At 39.6% G+C, this 20,561-nt stretch overlaps 1 protein-coding gene across 4 annotated transcripts in view; it reads right to left on the bottom strand.

The window, feature by feature from the left end:
- The window catches only part of epha3 (eph receptor A3), a 100,363-nt gene that overhangs the window by 45,205 nt on the left and 34,597 nt on the right, over positions 1-20,561 (bottom strand). For all 4 annotated transcript variants that reach the window (XM_078261611.1, XM_078261610.1, XM_078261613.1 and 1 more), the window contains exon 4: positions 2,427-2,582. In XM_078261611.1, coding sequence (XP_078117737.1) covers positions 2,427-2,582 — 156 coding nt within the window. The remainder of the gene's footprint in view (positions 1-2,426; positions 2,583-20,561) is intronic.

Raw genomic sequence — 20,561 nt, forward strand, 5'->3', positions numbered from 1 at the left:
TTGGTTTGACTTGACAAGAATTTACTTCACTCCCAAACTATGCATCGCTCCTGTCTGGTAATCTGCATTGCCATCTTTGACTGTGTTTGTGTAAGAGAGAAATCAGAAGAAAAATACACCAAATGCTTTGGTGTTAGTACTATCTGCAAGTCTCACAAATCTAAAGACTTCTTAAGATATATTTGATGTTCTGAAAAATCAAACATGAATCTGAAGTTTAAGAGCAGTTTTCCAGAATCATCTGTCACAAGCAGTTTCTAAATGAAAACTTAATGAAATAAGTTTAATACAATTAGGACACACTGAAGGGGCTAACTATGTTATAGGCTATTACATTAGGCCATTAACAGTTACCAGTACCAAACTTATGATAAAAGAACACAATGTATGGTTTTGTATAATGGTATTTCAATGTCTCCTCCCCAGCCTCAACAGAAATCACCAAATGAAAAAGAATTTGACATCCTGTTACTATCATCAGAATGAAATTTCAGTACAAACAGGAGTGCATCTCACAATAATTGTGCAATATTTCTCAACCATTGAGATCAGTGCTAACATTCAAGGGGCTCTCAGTCAATTCTAGTCAAGCAATAAACACCAAATCATTTGTCAAGATCTATTGTCAAAACTATCACTCCTCTACTAACACAGTCAAACCCTCTTCAAGAGAAAACAGCATGTTAATGGATACTGCCATCAACAGTATCCATATTAAAAATGTATATATCACCCTACTGTATTCTTAAAGTACAGTAAAACTGTATTTCTTCGATACTAATCTGACCCTGACAGTCCTCTGGCTCACCTTTACAGCTTACTCCCCTGACCACATCAAATTCTTGGACCTGTTATTCATACAATATATGACTTGCACAGGCATGCATATGTACACATGCAGGCAATCATACACTAATTCCAAATGTCAAAATAATAAATTGACATCAAGATTAACATGTGACATTAATTATGGTGTATAAGAACAGAGGACGTATGCTTAATCTCCAGTAAATCACAAAGAAACGTATATATTGGCAATTCTCTTTAGCCTCTTTCCAGCCTAATACTTTTCAATGGAGATGACTACATTTTGAAAAAAAATGTCACCATGTCTTTCAGCAAGTTACAGCGATGGTGATGGTCAGCAAGGCGAACTCACACTTTATGTGCTAATTTGGAGGAGGTGCTGTGGGAGGTAGGGGGGATACATTGATGCATTTTTAATAGGTGGAACTGAATTCTTAGGAGAAGACATACAATACTTACACTACACACTATTACAACAGCTGTAACACAAATGTCCCATGTTGAATACAGCAGGAAATACCATACAGTTGACAGTATTTTGTTGTAGATTTAAAAATTTTTAGAGTTTAGTGTCCTTATTTTTCTGCCAACATTTTCAAATTTCCAGAGTCAATTATAGACAACCTCTATCCCACCGCTAACAGTATAATCATGATCATTATCTTCTAAAAACGTATCTATTCATTTGCAGCCCATGTGTCGCTCAATCTGTCCCAATGAGGTGAAATTTGCCTAGTTGACAAGATGGTGTTGAGATAATCACAACAGGGACCTGCCGTGACTGTCTTTCTAATTAGGATTCCGTCTATGGCTGTGGGCGTCGATTTGTATTTTCTACTGTTCTCCACACGGTGCAAGATTATTTTTTTTCTTCCTAGCCCATTTAGTAACGGATGTATCCATAACCTGACATCAGGGAATGCAGTGATTTATAGTTTCATGGAGAATGCATTTTAGAAGGCTCGCAGGAGGCATCTGCATCTGCAATCCATTTGCTTCACAGGGAGACAAAAGAGAATCATGCAGGGAGTGGAAAAGGTGATAAAGAGTTCTTGGGCAACCATGGCTTTGGTGACCTTTAAGTAATAAGAAATGTTAAAACTCTTTGTCTGTTAGTAAGCTATTTTTACTCATGAATTGATAAATGATCCTTAACTGAATTATGTGTGCGAATCAAACTATAAATTAGATTCTGCTGACTAGAAAAATACACTGTTAACACTGTTAGACTGTTTACATAAAAACCAGTACAAGCCTCTGGATTAAAGTTACATTTATACAAGAGTGTACACAATATATTTCTCAAAAAAGAGTCAGTGTAAAAAGCATCTGAAAGCATGTTCACCATTATAGGACACTTAAACTCATTGACAGCAAAATGAATGGGTTGCCGCATCTCTTCAAGGCAAGGTTAAGACAGGTTTCATTGCATGTTTTATGGGCTAATGAGAACAGTCCTCCCACACCACATTGGAGGGCTTCTCCTGCCGGATATCTGATAGAGAAATAACATGAGTAGCTAGGGAAAAGGGAGGAACCTGCAAGACATCAGGATGCCACTGACCCCTCATCAAATAGCCCCAAATGTTGAGCTAACTGTAAAATAAAAGCACACTTACGTGTACAGGCCATGGACGCAGGGTCTCCCTCAGCACGGAAGTAGTTTTTCTCACAGCCACAGTGCAGCGACCCCTCGTGGTGGGAGAAACTATGAGGCGGACACTTTGAACACTCCATATTTCCGAGCGTAGACTTGTAGAAGCCCGCCCTGCACACTGGAGACAAAAGAACACAGACAGATGCATGAGCGTCATGCTGAACCAGCACATCAATAGCTATCTAATAGCTGCATTCTTCGCCGGAGCACCTACAACAACTAAGACATGAAAGATGGGGATTATTTAATGCACTCTGACACACACACACACACACACACACACACACACACACACACACACACAAACAAACAAATGTCAACACACTGCGAAAAGAGTGAATGTAAATCTGCTGTTAATGTAACAAGAACCCATTGACTGCTGGTAAAAAAAAATATATATAATTCTCTGAAATGTCTTTGTCTTTATTTCTCGCTCTCTTCATCTTTCAAAAGGCACAACATGAATAATGCAAATTGTCCCCTCAGATAAAAGGACTGTTCTCTTTAAATATCTGTGATGTTAAATCTGCACTCAGCAGCTCTTTTAACTCCTACTCACCACAAATCTGTTGCAATCTGTGCAAGTAGGGTGACACTCCACCTGTGCAAAGTGTATGTGTGCATGTGTAAGTGTATGTGTGTTTGTGTGTCTGTGTAGGAAGAAACATCAAACATAACTTTCCTTTATGTTTTTTTTTTCCTTTCTCTATCAATTTAGTTCCACCGTGCTCTTGTATTCTCTTTTCTTCTCTTCTATCACAGGTTGAAACCGTTGGCATCTTATCTACACTTGTATACAAAGCATTGAAGCCTATAAAAAAGCCTATCTCCATGATGGTAAATGTCCATTTTACTGCCCATAGACAGCAGGGTTTAACATCAACAGTACTGTACTTCCAAGCACTTGAGGTATTTCTACTGCCAGTACACATTAACTGCAATACACAGACAAAATAAGCTTCTGCTTCTCTCTCACACACATATGTACACATCCACACACACTAGATTTAAAAAATGGCTAGCACCAATAGCAGCGAGCCAGCAGAATGTGTGGGCTCAGCAGAACAGGTCTGACAGATCCCAGTGGTGGACAACGCACTTGCAAAAGCCAACACTGCTGATACTACTGCCATATCCATCACTGACACTGGCACACCAAGGTCCCATGCTGCACTAAACACTCCTCTACCGCCCCTTTACAGTATATGTGTGTGTGTGTGTGTGTGTGTGTGTGTGTGTGTGTGTGTGTGTGTGTGTGTGTGTGTGTGTGTGTGTGTGTGTGTGAGAGAGAGAGTAATGGAATGTGAAGCGGGTATAAATAGCCCAATATAATCCTACTGCTGGAATGACAACCACAACACTTGCTGACACACACAAAACAGACCACCCTGATTGGAGGACAAACCAGGAAATTAGACGTGACAGCCATCAACCACTAGCCAATCAGGTAACAGAAGCAGCAAGATAACCGCTGGGTCAGCAGAAATGCCCAAGGAATATAAAACAGAAGTGTGGACAAACAGACAAAAGTTAGAATGAATTAATCTCATAAAAGTGGCAGACTGAGATGCAATCCGTTAATCCATAAACAACCTTTGACAGAGCACACATGCCCCTAACGGTTCACCTCTGGATAACACCAAAGATCCCTTCACTATATGCATTGGACAGTTAAACTACTGGGTTCAAGTCCAACTGGATCTGTTTCCATTTAGTTACCGTATGTAGCTACTTCTCCTGACATCGGTCTTACTGCGGATTAGAAACTTGTTGGCAAGGTTTCTTTTAGTTTTCATATTCAGATGTCCTAAGTCACATTTATATAATTGTGGATGTGTTTTTTTCTTGTATTGCTGAAATAAAAAATTAATAAAAATGAAGACAAATGAAACAGTTCAAGACAATTGTTTTATCTCAAAATGTGAAGTTGTAGGCTTTAGAAATTTAGATTTAGAAGCCCATTGGTTCTCATTGAATATGTTACTCTTTAAATGGGTCACAAATAGATTCATTTTAAATGGGGCAAAATCATTTCCATAAACAGCTGGGCATTGTAGTTTTTTGCAAACATTACTCAAACAGGAGTAAATTGTGCATTTGTTTGCTCATATGTGGTACTGGGAGTTTGTAGGACTGACTAAATTCAAACTACATAGGGCATGTTCATTGTAATGAAGGAACACATCGTCCTGTGCAATGGTGTGGCTCACTGATTAAATTATAATAGTGTTTGGACAACAATGGAGGTATATAGTACAGAGGAAGATGCTCTATATTTCTTTAGCTACACGAAAAATAATTCTTAGAAGGATAGCTGTTTTAATATTAAAGAAAAAATAGAATATCACCAGACGTAGCCTATTCTTTAAGCATGGCACAGACATCTTACTAGACTTGTACGCATGACTCTGGCAGATCAACACTCCACCAACTATGAAAAACAGCCTCAATTCCACTTGAAAGATAAAATTATATGGGGACTTTTCAGTGCGTAACACAGCCGTGAAACTTATTAGGTACAGAGAGGATCCTATAAACTTTCAATGTAAAAATCAATAACCAAAGCTGCACTTACGGTATGAGGTTTTCATATGACAGTATAGTGATATGTTGTATTTCCTTGACCACAAACCCTAAAAATATTTTTATAACAGTTGGAAAAGGATAATAAAGGCCCTGTTTCTTCCCTGTGTGTGTCTGCCAGGATAAAAAGCAGCTCTGACAGAGGCTGATGGTAAAATCAGATTCAGCACGCAGGAGGTTAACTACTCATCTAGAGGAGAACAGAGTTGTGTTACTGACATTCACCAGCAATGTGTAGGGGTGGATAGTATGATGTGTGTGTGTGTGTGTGTGTGTGTGTGTGTGTGTGTGTGTGTGTGTGTGTGTGTGTGTGTGTGTCTGTGCGCGCGCCCCAGTAGAGGAAACACAGCACCTCTTTAGATGACAGATGTGTGATTAATTAAGGTGTGTGTGTGTGTGTGTGTGTGTGTGTGTGTGTGTGTGTGCGTGCGTGCATGCGCATGTGTGCAAATAACCCAGAGACACACACATTTCACAAGAGCATCATTGCCTTGACAAATGGAGAGAAAATGAAATCTTTGGCAAAGAAAAAAATATGAAGGTTATCCCCGCTGAATCATCTTTTATTTATTTTCAAATCAGTAACAGCAGCAGGAACAGCATGTATGACTGTATCACTGTATCCTTGTAAGTAGTCCTTTGTTATACACTCACACACATCTCTCTCTGAAACACACAAACATGTATTCAAGTAAAACTTTTGCAAATACTCACACACTCACAAGGGTCTGACACAATGTCTTGCTACGTTCGACATAATGACAGCTGAAACACGATCTGTTTATTCACTTTCAAAGAGCAGTGCACACATTTAAACACACACACACGCACACATGCTCACAGTGCACATGTGCACACATACAGCTGCAGCAGCCACATGATATGGTGGTTGTAAAATAACTGGGGCTGCAATTTGCTCAATCAATAGTCTAGATCATTGGACACCCTCATCAATAATTAACATGGCTGCTAGATTGGTCTAGTGGTCACGTACATGCAGCCCCTCCTTTTTTTACTACATGTTAGTTGAAAACCTGACCTGACCTTGGTGAGACCAGATTGTGTTGCTATGCATCTTTTGAATGAGATTTAAAAAGATTTTGAGAAAACATGTCATTTATTGTCTAAATTGGTGATTCTAATACAAAGATATTTCACAATTGTATAAGTTGGGAGCTATAAAGCTCAGTAATGCAAAAATGTTTAACATCCACGGTCAGTGTGAATAAATGACAGCTTTAGAATCACAAATCCATTTCATGATTATAACCTCATTAGAAACATTGATAAGCCTTTAATCGAATATACCGTAACCATCATGTGACCAAAGATGAAACATGTTACTTCTCACATGAATCGTGTCCTCTTGTCCTGACTGGTTACTAGTTAAATGATTGGTGTCACACGGGGAAAGAGGGAAAGTCTTCCCTTGACTCCTGTCTTTGTGTCAGCCTAACCCGAGGCTTTGCTCTCCATCTCTCGCTCTTTCTCTCTCTCGCACACTTCGTCTAGCTGCAGCCGAAGCAAACCCCAACAATTGATTCCCTGTTTCCATACCACCTCCGCCTTTTTTTCTTTTTCAATCCAACAAGACCCCAATGACTTTCACTCCCTCTCTCCTCCCTTTCTATCTTCCTCCGTCTCCACCTCCCCTTCATCCTGCCCACCCTCCTCCAGTTCTTTTCTGTGGCTTTTCCCTTCTCTTTCTTTTGCTCCGTTCCTTAATTAGAATAGCTCTCTTTGAAATGGAAAAGTTATTTACTTTGACAGCTTAGGCATTTGGCTCGTGGTCTTATCCGGAGCCATTTGTAATGTTACTGGAAACATGGCAACAGTAAACATCTCACCCCCTGCCATGAAATCCCCCTTTGGGCCAACCAGTGACAAGCTACAGAAATCTGGAAAAGGTCAAAGTATTTTTATGAAACCATGGTATATTTTGGTGAGGAATGTTCACTGCCTGACAATTGTGTCATTGTTTAAAAATAATGCATCATGAAACAGGCACATTTTTGACAAATGAGAAAGTACCTGTACATAAAAATGCAAGCATAGAGCTACATTTTCAACAATGCAGTTATGATGACTATATTACATCCACCGTTACATCAGTGGAGAGTTTAAGTGTTGAATGCCGTATCAAGAATTTATGGCATATTTTCAAATTTTCAAAGACACTGAAATTTGGCAGCTACAATACATAAATATTTTAATCTGCATTACCTTTCTAAATCCTGGAAGACTTAAAGTGTTCATAATATGCTAATTTTCAGGTTCATAATTGTATTTAGAGGTTATATCAGAATAGGTTTACATGGTTTAATTTTCAAAAAACACCATATTTTTGTTGTACTGTACATTGCTGTAGCTCCTATTTCCCCCCCGTGTGTTGAGCTCTCTGTTTTAGCTACAGAGAGAGGCATCTCACTTATATTCCATCTTTGTTGGGAGTTGCACATGCGCAGTAGCTAGGTAAGGACTACTAGCCAGTCAGAAGCAGCGTATGAGGGCGTGCCACGCTAGCAGCTAGGTGAGCATTATAACATGTGTTACAAGGTGACCCACGTTCGTCACGGAAGTAAAGACTGGACTACAATAGAGCTGTTTGGAGCAGTTTGTGAACAGTGTTTTCTGTTGGAGATGGTAAGTCCCTTTGGGGAGGACGTTGGGCTTTTTCACTTTGTAAACCTATAACATGCACAAAAAAGATATATAACACAATAAAGGAAAGGGAAAAAGCCAAAAAGCATATATTGAGCAATTTAACCCTGAGATAGCTTTAATAACAAGCACATACATCACAGAAAAACAATATACTGAAAGCTCCAGTTCTCTCTTACAGACAGTGACAAAGCCATGTATTATGCTGAATTACAATCAATTTGTCCGTAACCCAATAAAATTAACTCTTTTTTTGTCAGAAATATAAATGAAAGCAATCATCAAAATTGATAGGTTGTATCTTGGGGCAAATTGCTCAGCATTCCATCTCTCTTATGTTCAATTATTGTGTCATTTGCCATAATAATCACATTGGGAACATATTGTAGTTTATTTATATGTCAGTATGGTGAATCAATGTGCTGTTGCTTGCCAGTGTGAGCAGAGAAGTGATTCTTTACATCTGTGAGGTTTCCAAAGCCAGTATCCATCAAGTAGAGGACACAGTAACTGTCCAAACTAAACCTTTTAAGTAATTCTGATGAGAACTGCCAAAGCTAATCAGAATATAACAAAATGCCTGTAATGGGCTCTCAGCTCTTAAGGTCGTAATTGATGATCATTTTACATGTTCAGTCCTTTGCTGGCACAGCATGAGTTAGGGGAATGATCAGGTGGGATATAGCAGCAACATTAGCAGTATTTAGCGGTTTATTTGTTGATTTGTTAGAGATCAGTATGTCTGTACAACTCGCAGTAACTGTTCAAATCCATAATATATTATGAAATGGGCACGCTCCGTAAATCAAGTGTATATGATGAAGGGAAAAAAAATTCCATAATCTCAGAGAAATGTTGCACTGTTTCACAAAATGAGCTCATCATTGACACATAAAAATGGAATTAACTATTAAATTCCTTGCACACTTTCAGGAAATACAAAACTGGAAAATGTTTATTGTCGTTTCTATCCAAGAAAGCCAAATCTAATGACATGGCTAAAAATGTAACAATATTGTAATACCAATCCTATGTTTCCGGACGATTACAGCTCCCTGTTTTATTTCAAATCAATCTTATTTCAAATTTCTCAGTAAAACTAGCAATTCACCAGCTTCTGTGATGGGAAAAAGAGCAACAGGACTCATCTGTGTTTAAAGCATCTAAAAATGGTTCATCAGATCAATTTCTGGCCCTAAAGTTCAGTTATACCATTGCCATGACCTCATAAGGTGCATTTTCAGCAGCCATAGAAATAAAGCAGTTGGCTTCATCAGCTGCAGTGGAGGGCCAGAATAGAGTTTGTGATGCTAACTGCAGGCTAATGGCCTGGAGAGACCCTGCTATTCAAGTCTGTTTATCTATACACACTCAAAGAGACTCTTCTGCTGCCTAAATGCATTGTGTGTTTGTGTGTGTATGTGTGAGTCCAGAATACTAATCATTATACCACACAGCCACCAGCAGTTTATGTCTGCGTGAAAGAAAGTTATGTGTCTGTTAGTGTGTGTGCGTGTGCGTGTGAGCGCATGTGCAAACTGGCACGATAAAGCCTAATTAAGTGATCTGATCCAACAGTGATTTGCATAATAAAGCAGCCTGATGAGCAGGATAAGAGGAGGAAGAAAGGAAGTAGAGGATCATGAAGGGATGTAGAGGAGGAGGATGTGAGGATGTGAAATAGAGGTGGTAGAGGAGGAAGAAGTACAAGGTGAGGAAGGTCTACATTACATGTATTGTAGCAGGAAAGCAGAAAGGAAACACATGCGTGTAAGTAAAAACACTCCAAGCCACACAAGCACATTATCATTCTAACAGACCAAATACTGCGTGTGTGTGTGTGTGTGTGTGTGTGTGTGGTTTTTGTGCGTCAAGGTTTTATGATTTATGATAATACCATTCATCTAAAATCATGTAAAATAACATGCTTTTACATTATTTATAATAATTAGCTCAATGGACGTCACTTTAAAAAGTACTACTGTGTCTCTTTATAGAACTTCATTATGACAGTACGGAAGCATACCACATGTGGTGCCCTTCCTTAAAAGTAAATAAATTTAGCATGAGAAAGAAAAAAGAAAAAAAAGAAGCAATTTTATTAAAATTGTGTGTGTGTGTGTGTGTGTGTGTGTGTGTGTGTGTGTGTGTGTGTGTGTGTGTGGGTGTGTGTGTGTGTGTGTGCAAAGCTGCTGTTATGTGAAGGACAATAAACTGGGGCAAAACAGGGTAAGCACTGTACAAACCCCCCACACACAGAGAGGCATGGATCAACTCCCTGCTGTATCCATCAAAGTTGCAATAACTGTTTCCTACACCCTCCACACTCCAGAGATCAGCCAGGTCAGTAAGAAAATCCAGGACAAACCAGCACAAACACACTCTCCAAACACACACACACACACACACACACACACACACACACACACACACACACACACACACACACACACATACACCACACTGAAGTGATGTTAATTCCACTAACGGATGTGGGGAGACTTTATCACAAACAATTATTATTACATATCTGTTCAAGTTACATATTGATCACTTTGTTACTTCAAACTGTGTGTGTGTGTGTGTGTGTGTGTGTGTGTGTGTGTGTGTGTGTGTGTGTGTGTGTGTGTGTGTGTGTGTGTAATAGATGGTGAGATGGAGAAGAAAGAGAGGATGAAGGATAAGAGAAGGGAGACAGAGAGGGCACTGACACACACACACACACACACACACACACACACACACACACACACACACACACACACACACACACACACATTCCACTGTTACACTCCTTGGAAACACACTGTACAACCTAACTGGCCTTATTTGCCTCCACTCATGCGTTATAGAACTATTGTGCTGCTTTGAATGCAACTGATAACCAGCCATGTAACACCAAACACACAAACACACTAGCTGTCGTCATCTTGGAGATTTAGAGCCTAACAGACCACTGTGCCATAATCCCATGTGTGACACTGACAATAGTAACTGGTGGCAACCATGACACCATTTTCATGCTGATATGGGAAAGTTGATGTGGAATCTTTTGCATCCTTTGCTTGACTTCCCATTGGCATCTAGGGGATGTATACAACTAGTGTTACTGGAATTAAATTCTAAAGTAACATTATAATACTGTATATACATAATCCATCAAAGTGCATTCTGTTACATGTCCCATAACATACGTAAATCATGGACAGATTCATAGATGAATAGCTATGATGAATGGATAGATGGATGGATGGGAAAACTGGAGTGAAAAGGTACAGGGTAAGAAGAAGATGGTGAGGAAAGAGGGGAAAATGGGAGGAGAACAGTATAAAACAAGTAGAAGAGCTCTAGGTAGTTATTCCAATTCCATTTGCATCTTTCAATAACAAGTAAATATGTGTCTAGTGTGTATGTGTGTATGTGTGTATGTGTGTGTGTGTGTGTGTGTGTGTGTGTGTGTGTGTGTGTGTGTGTGTGTGTGTGTGTGCGTGCCAGGTCCTCTTTTTGTGCCCCAGGACAGTTTTATTGACCAGTTGCAGAGAGGACACGCTCTCTACTTTAAGAGAAAATAGGCCATCTACAATGCTGTTGGACACACACACACACACACACACACACACACACACACACACAATAATGGTGACCCACTTCACTCAATGTGCTCAGTCGGCAAGACTTAAACGAAGAAATTGACGTAAGGCATTTTCATTATCACATTGAAGCAAGATAGCACACAAACGCAAACAACTACACTATCCTTAACCCTTCGATATTAATAAATATGGCTTAATACATACAGATTTTAATTTAAATTAAATATTACAATTGTAGTCTCTTGGACTGGAATTATCATAAAGCCCCATTTGAGTTTTAGTGATGATCTAATGTGTATGCTATTTCAGAAGCTTTTTTCACCATTATATTCATATGTTTCTGCATTGTTTTCAATTCAATTTTAAAGATATTGCATGTAAGTGAATGCAGTGAATCTTTATTTTCTATTTTTTGGAATTACCTCATCAATTCCATCTCTTTGAAATAAGACGTCTGTGTTCTAACTCCAGTTCGAGGTCCCTCTAGTGTCTAATATAATTCAGATCCATATGGTTGCTGACAGTCCGGGAGAAGCTACACTGCCTGCTGATTTCTAGGTGAAGAACTGTAGTAAAGCCCACTGGGGAAGACCACTTTCACTGCTGAAACACCGGAGGACGGCTGAAGGACACACATACACACACACACACACACACACACACACACACACACACACACACACACACACACACACACACACAAAACACACGTATATGCATATGCTCACAGACAACAACACACGAGCCTCAGTACGTGGCTGCTGCCATATGTTAAAGAGCCCCTAGGCTCCTCTCACTTCAGACAACATGACATTCTGGCTTTCATACTGCCCATTGTGTTACTCTCACTGTGATCTATACTACCCACACTGCTGGGACAAACTGAAAACTAGTCCTCACTAGTCCTCACCAAGCATCATTGTTAGGGGATTATATAGCAGCACACAATTTCATAATTAAATATACATATTCTTCCCAGTCTCATGTTTTACCTCTTGCTCTCTCTGTGCTGTCCCTAATTCACATCTGATCAACACATCTTATTGTTGATTTTCCCTGCAAAACTGGTGCTCTGCAGTCTGAAATTCAAACATCTGGTTTGCATCTGTTGCTACAGGAGACAACATAAACTATCGTAAAAACATGGACATGATCCATAACAATTTTATCCACTTTTAGTTTCCACTGTTCCGCTGAAGCTAAAACTGATCCTTAACTCTTCATAAAGCCTTTTTTTATTTCCTTATTTTCTTTTTTTCATTTCATGCTTTCTAAATGTGCATTTCTTAGATTTTAAAAGCTTGTAATGAAAGCATGTGTGTTGGGACAGGATTTGAACTTCAATAGAAAACGCTACTGTAAGCAGCAGTGATCAGAAGGGCCACAGGTGGAATAAAATAACACGGAAAATAAAACTGGTTCTTCAGCTAAAAGTACTTCTCAAAATATGAATCTGACACTTCATTTCACAACCACATACCATATTCCAAATAGCACACCTTACATTATCTCATTACATCACACCAAAGCAAATATTTCACATATATCTCATTAGTTCTCACCTTGAAAATGAGCATCCCCTATAAATCTGTGACAGAAGCAGGAAGGTCAGAATATATTTGTTAAGGTCTAAGAATTCCTCTGTGTAGCCCATGCCCGAGGTGGCTAATAGGATTCTCCTGCATGCTGCGGAGTATAAAATGAGAGGCAATTTGATCAAGGTTTCGTATAACAAAATAATAATCACATTCACAGCTTCATGCCAATGTCACAGCCGCTTCCACTTGCAGTGATGAGCATTCAAATTAGCCCTATCTCATTTGATGCCTTGCTATGTTCCCTGGTGACGCTCCTAACCTGTGGCATTCTTTGATGAGAGCAAACAAAAGAGAAGAATTTGAAACAATAGCAAGATACTGGAAGTCACAGACATGGATGTGTGTAGGTTTGTTCAAATTTGATCTTGTAGTTTTTTATTTTTTTTTATTTTTTGGAAAATTGAAATTATTATCATTCATAAAAAAAAGAATCAAGCAACCAAATAACCACAAACTGCATCCCTAAACCAAGAGCCTCATCTAAATGAACATTTGTGAATAATTATTTGTTACACTGTTTAGACTTGTTACCTGGAACAGCAGCCACTAATTGTTTTATCATCCATCATCCATCTTACCATGGATTTAACTTTATTTAGCTGCATAACAAAAAAAGACTATAAGTGCTTTTTTTTAAATTAGTTGAATACTGTAGTTATGTATCCTTTAGGGAGATAGATCGTGCTGTTTTCCTACAGTAGTAAGACATTTCCACTTACTTTAAGAAGTTGTCATGGTGGCTCAATCGTAAAATAAAAAAATAAAAAAGACATCCTCAACTCAGTCTGCCCTGTTGTAAAGTATTTGCTACACAGATAGCTGAAATAAGCTTTTTTACAGTAATTGATGGTCTATGGAATAACTCTCTGTTCCAAAGTTCTGGGATTTGCTTTGGCTACAATGCTGTGCCTATATTGGGTCTATAATAGCTAATAATATGAGTTCTGTGTTTTGGTTGGATTGTAGTGAGAATGTGATCATGTGGTGTTGGTAATGGTGAACGCTCAGGGGTGTTTCCCTCCCTTGAACCCAATGCATGCTGGGACACTGTCCAGTCCTAGTATGCATTGGGTCCCTCTGGAAAGGATTAAGTGGGTAGAGATAATTCAGGAATTCGTAACTGAACTTCTTAGTTCATGATCCACTAAGAGCTGGTATGCACAGCTTTGCGGAAATAGCTAAATGGGGTCTTCTCAGGCAATGGGGAGTATCAGTGTATTAGGAGGTTATGGTAGTGCTGAACTACTATGTGAATGTGTGTCTCCTGCACATGTACAAATGCATGCATCTGTGTGTATCCATAGAAATGTGTGTGTGTGTGTGTGTGTGTGTGTGTGTGTGTGTGTGTGTGTGTGTGTGTGTGTGTGTGTGTGTGTGTGTGTGTGTGTGTGTGTGCAGCAGAATTCCTGGGGCAGGTGTCTCAGCAGTGGTTGGGGCAGAGCAGCACTAAATCACTCCTCAACTGACACACCTCACCACAGGGTGTCCCGCCATGTGTTACTGCTGGGAGAGAGGGAGAGAGGGGGGGAAAAGAGAGAGACCCAGGGGTAGCGGTTACTGGGTCACAGAGAAAAAGATAAACCTCTCTATAAATCAGCAACTTGTGATTTAGGTGTATGTTATGCATGTGTGTTTGTGTGACACAGAGAGAGAGAGCGAGACAAAGAGAAAGAGAAAATGTGTGTATACATGCTATGCCCTTGGTATTGTGTTGTGTTACTGCATGCATGTGCGCACCCATTTCTGCCAGTGTGAATGTGTGTGTGTGAGTGACAGACCAGCGCAGGTGAACTACAGACAGAGTCAGACATCCTGGCACGATCCAAGTACACATCAAGACTCTCGCCTTACCCCCTCCCCAACTCTCTTCCTGTTCCTCCTCTCTCGCTCTCTCTCCCATCATCCTCAGCTGCTGCAGCCTATTCTATACACACAATTACACATGCATGCAAGGGTGCAAACACCTAATTAACACTGCTAGTGAAGTAAAAGTGCTAATGAGTATCATTAATTTCTCTTCAGTGGTATGATTTATATCAGAAGTAATTTGCGTTTTACACCGAGCGTGTGTTGTTGTATGTTACATATCATCCATATCGTCACTTAAATGCACACCTGCCCTATCAAGTTAAACACATGTGTACACATACACTACAGTATACTGTGTACAACCACAGGCACAGAATCCCGCGGAGTGTGTAAACAACATTTCTGTGTTTATCACTGATGACACAAGCATGGATAGTATTCACATGGGTCCATTCAAAACAAACTTTCTGTACTAATCTTAGCACACACACACACACACACACACTCACACACTTGCACACAAATCACACATACACAACCAAGGATGCTGTGGAGATCCATTAGAGCTTTGTTAAACAACGCACAAGAGGCCAATTAGAGATAACGAAAATAACTACAAAGATTAAATATATGAAGACTATTTCTGATAAGAGACACTCCGGAGAAAGACTTATAGATAAAGAAAAGCTAAAATGTAAATGTATACTTGGAATATAATCGCAGCAATTGGCAAGATCCAAGCTCCATGGGAGCTGTGCATCAATTCACCAGTGTAGTGTTACAGAGTGGCCATGTTTTGTATTTTATCTTTATAATTATATGTTGGATTATGAACACAATTATTATTAGATTTGTATATCCTTACAGAAAGGATAAGGAAAATATAACACAAAAATATGTACCTATGAGATAATAATACAAATGTATGATACAAATTGATGAAAAGAATTTGCTTTAGTTTTGACATCGGAAAGTCAAAAAACAAATGCAATAAAAATCCCCAGAGTATCACATTCATGTATTATCTTTGCTTGGGATTGACTAAGTCATGACTTTATTAACTTTCATTTTTGTGAGTTTGTGCCCTCAGGCTGCAGTGCAGTGGGTGTTTGGTGGTGGGGAAGAGACACTTGGAGAAGTGCAGGTTCAGCAGAAGTGTATTTCCTGCGTGGCACCCTGCAGAGCTAAGGTTAGTGGGAGTCTGTTGAGCCCCAGCTCATCGCAGTGGGAAACAAAAGTTAAATCACCAAATTCTAGTCGTCATCTTCCCAAAGCAATGTTTACAGGTTTCACCGAAGTTGCTGTTTTGTGCAAATAAAGTATGATCAGTCTTTTTAGCTAACAAACACACAAAAACCCACCCTTACTGTGCCCAAAATGATACACTCTAGCACAAGCATTGAGAACTGTTTGCCTCGCACATTTCCATGTTCTATTACTACCATTCTTGGATCTTGTAAAGTAGGATATGTGTGTGTACAGTTGGTCATACTGATATAGCTATTATTTCTTGAGGACTATAAAACAGCACAATACAATACATAGTGCCTCTTTGATACGTCAACATATAATACAACAATAACACACATTCATGCACACACACACACACACACACACACACACACACACACACACACACACACACACACACACACACACACACACACACACACACATCTGACTATCAATCAAAGAAGCACTTCGTTGGGCAGCAGAAACCCAAGCTGACTCACATTGTCAAGATGATATTGGCCTTTTTAATAGAAATCAGACACTGGCCAGTCTGTGATATCCACAGCTTCCTCCCTGACCACAGCTAGTGAAACTTAACTCAACACTCTGTAAAACCTACAATTAAACCTGCCTCACCCCATCTTAAAAAGCTGCAGAGTTATAGTGTCCCATGATGGTCTAAATCAGAAAGGTTATTAAGAGTCACATTGGGCTGAAACCCTTTATAAATCATATTGCGATTTCATTATGTAAAATAAATTGCCTTTTACTCAAACTCTTCTCTTCCCACAGTCTATACTGTTCATTCAAAAGCTAACAATCTATGTGGCTAACTTTCAACAAGAATAGGTCACCAGCAAAACCAATCAATTAACTCTTGTTCATGAGAATTATCCTTTCGTTCTGGCATCATTGGTTAGCGTTACCGTGGGTTAATGTTATGAGGAATGGCGAGAGCAAGAAAGGCTCTCACTGCCGCCATTAATCAAGGAGTAGGTGGACATTCATCATAGGGTTGCCAAAGAATCCTGTAAAGAATGGACTGCCATGGCCCATTTAAGTTCGAACCACAATTTGAATGCGCTTGTGTATTTGTTTTAGTATTGCGGAGCATTATTAAGGAGCTGAGTATATTGTTTCTTTCTATTTGAGAAATTATTTGCAAATAGTGTAATGGCGAATATTTGGAAAAAAAAACACAAAATTGGATGGACAATTTCTCTTACACACAGAGACACAAACACACACAGACAGACACACACACACACACACACACACACACACACACACACACACACACACACACACACACACACACACACACTGGTGTCCCCCCCTTAATACTGGGGCCAGTGCCAGGCTGAAAGGCGAGAGTGATGGATGGGCAGGGCTTAATCACCTTTAATCAGCTCCGTCCTTGAATAATGATGAACAGTCCCATTTACACACACAGAATGCAGAGAGAAAGAGGAAAAAGGAAAGCGAGAAGCTATGAGAAAAGATGCATACTCTTTGTTGAATTCATAAGTAGTGGCAGATGCCATTCCTCCTCTGCTTTCAGCCCATACATTCACTTTGTGAATGCAGCAGAGTCACTCTCTATAAGGCACAGGCTACCGTTTTCCTCTGCTTGGCTCGCACATCCTCATCCATGTACCTTTATGTATAACAAAATAAAGTGACAACGGACAATGTCCTCATTCAGATCAGCAAATGCTAGAAGAAGGTTTTGTTTTCTTATGTGACTGTCACGTTACTATAGAAATTCCACGGAAAGCTGAAACGGAAATATACTGTGACTCTAAGTGCAAGGCGCTATGAATGCTAAAACGTGCTCTCAGCTCTCCAGGTGTGAAAAGCATGCTAGCACTCAAAAGTCAAGATCCTGTTGAACACAACAGTCAATAATTTTCAACCATTTCCTTGTTGAACGCAACTGAGTGTGTCTTTTCGCTGTCACCAGGTTAAAATTGTCACCTTAAGCTAACTATTGGAAATAATGCACAATTAATGAACACTGCACACTTCATATACAGTATGAGGAATTCAGCTTTCATCAGACGCTGATGAAGGTAATATTTACAGTATAAATAAAGCATTTTCGCCATCGTGTTCAAATAGCCTGAATGTAGAGTTAGCCCCAGCCTCTTGACCCCTCCCACTCTCCCAACAACAACCCAAGGCTCGGAATGGTTGACAGGCAGCTGAAGGGCAGTGCTGTCAGTGAGGCTAAAGGCTGAAGCATGGGGGGCCTCGCGGGGCGGCTGAGCCCCAGGACAATGCCATTACAGTGGGGATGAGGACTGCATGAATGACCTGAGGAAATCATGGGGCCAGAAGGAATGTTCTCCTGCTGGGTGCACACATGGTATTTCACTCTGCAACATGGTGATAACCCCCACTCTCCCCAATAACAGCCATGCAGAGCAGTCCATCATTAAAAAAAAAAACCTGGTGAAGGGTTCTCATTGCTGGCAGATCCAGAACGTGGCATGATTACATCTTTGTATGCAAACATTTGAAAGCTGCACAGAGCTCACCATCTTTACAGAATCTGGCAAGCCCATCAAGCATGTAAGTGCACACTTGACCTTGCTCTCTTTTGAAATGTCTGAATTATTTGTTATACATTGTATAACACTTTTTCTTTTTGTTATGATGATGATCTTGCTTCTTCCTTGAAAATTACAACAATTTAAAAATAAATTGCAACAGTAGAATACTCAAATGCATACTGGCAGCTAAAATCCTTAGACGCTTTTACACAATGCCTCTACAAAAAATTGTTTATATCATACTCTTTATCTGATTTCCCTCATACTGCTCAAACATAGAGTTCAATTGCATTTGGCGACAGTATTTGTAGGTGGCCTCCAATTGAGCTCTGTGCAGCCTCATGTAGCCCCATGTTTTAAGCCTCAAAGGAGCCAACAGGAGCATGATACAACCCCATATAGACTAGTCGATAGTGTCTGTTACATACTCTTCATTGACAACAACCACAGGTTATTATAGTTCACCAGCAGGGAAGAGTCCTGCGGTCTAAAGACCTTGAGCCTCAAACCCTCTGTAGGACAGGGTGTCGGAAGGACAGTTCAATAGGCAACAGGTTACGGAGAACATTAGCTGTGTTGTCACTCACAGCCAGGTCATGAGTGGCCGTGCTGATACATTTGATCAAAGATAATAACTAGTTGTCACATGCTGGGTGGATAAAACATGAGGTGAAAACACACATCTAGTGTGATCGCGTTTGGTGAGACAGCTGACACAAATTGAGATGTCAACTTTTAAGATGAGGACATGGAAATTAACAAAAAATTATATTTTGCCACACACATACCGTGTAGCTGTGATACAAGCAATTTAGGACCCGAAGACCTCAGCACCTTTCATCATTCATTCCATCAAGCTTTCCTGACACTCCTTATTATCAGCCATTGAGACAAAGATACATGGATATTTTAATGAAAAAAAAAGGTTAAACTACATTCCTTTTAACCCTTTAACTATTTTTGATCGTTAGACCCATGTTTTGAATTTGGTCATACAATTGTCAATGATTTAATATACTGCTGGACTGTCAGAAGGCTTTGAAGGTAGGCAGACATCATATCATAAGGTTTCAGCTCTAATCTCTGGGGTATTTTACCTGGATTATTTTTGTAAAAGGGCTTTCGGGTTGAAAATTTCCATAAAAACCAAAAAGACAAGAATCTATCATTTAAATCCATAACTTTTACTACAAGCCGTTTATGATGCGTTCATATTAGCTCATTATACTATTATAGTTCTATATCAATACATTCTAATCTTAAATCATTGCATTGCATGTGGGTATACAGACACAATTTGGTCCGTCTAATTCCTTTAAAAGTCAGTCCACATAGATAGGCTTAGTTTATACTCATGTTCTGAAATATCGGACGGACTAGCTGCGTCAAAAAACATACTTCATATATGAAAACATCTCACCAGATGTTAAGAATCAAGTGCAATTAACTGAAAGTGATGTGGTATGCTCCATCTAACTCAACAGGCTTCCTCATCTTTCCCATGCACTGGAAGCATCAGCCGTGCCAGTGAAAGCCTTCTTTTCTTTCCTTATTGTTTTTATACTGTAGGCCCATAAATAGTCCAGGCAAAATTAATGAGGCCACAGAGACGGTGATGGAGGAGTTTGGGGATAAAGGAATGGAAAGATTAAGGGAGTGATAGATGGCATCATTATAACACAGCACATCTCACTTAACAGAACTGTTGGCTTTGGAAGTTGCATGTTTTAGCATATGCCAATTCTTGTCTCGCCTTGCTTTAATGTACAAACAGATACACACATACAAAGTACACAAAGCTAGCAAAGCTCTTTGATGCACCATATTCACACGCACACAGATACGCATGACGTACACACAGACATACACAGACAAACATGCTATATGCGAGCCGGACCAATGAGCTCATGTTAAGCACCACATACTGTATATTTGTAGAAAAAAAAACCTTCCCACGCACAACTTGCTCACGCACACACACACACACACACACACACGCAAAAACGCACGCACGCCACCATAATTAGCTCAACTGCAGCTATATGTGAAATGAAGATAGCCTATT

Source organism: Sander vitreus, chromosome 11 (genome assembly GCF_031162955.1).
Source record: "Sander vitreus isolate 19-12246 chromosome 11, sanVit1, whole genome shotgun sequence".
Lineage (NCBI taxonomy): Eukaryota > Metazoa > Chordata > Actinopteri > Perciformes > Percidae > Sander > Sander vitreus.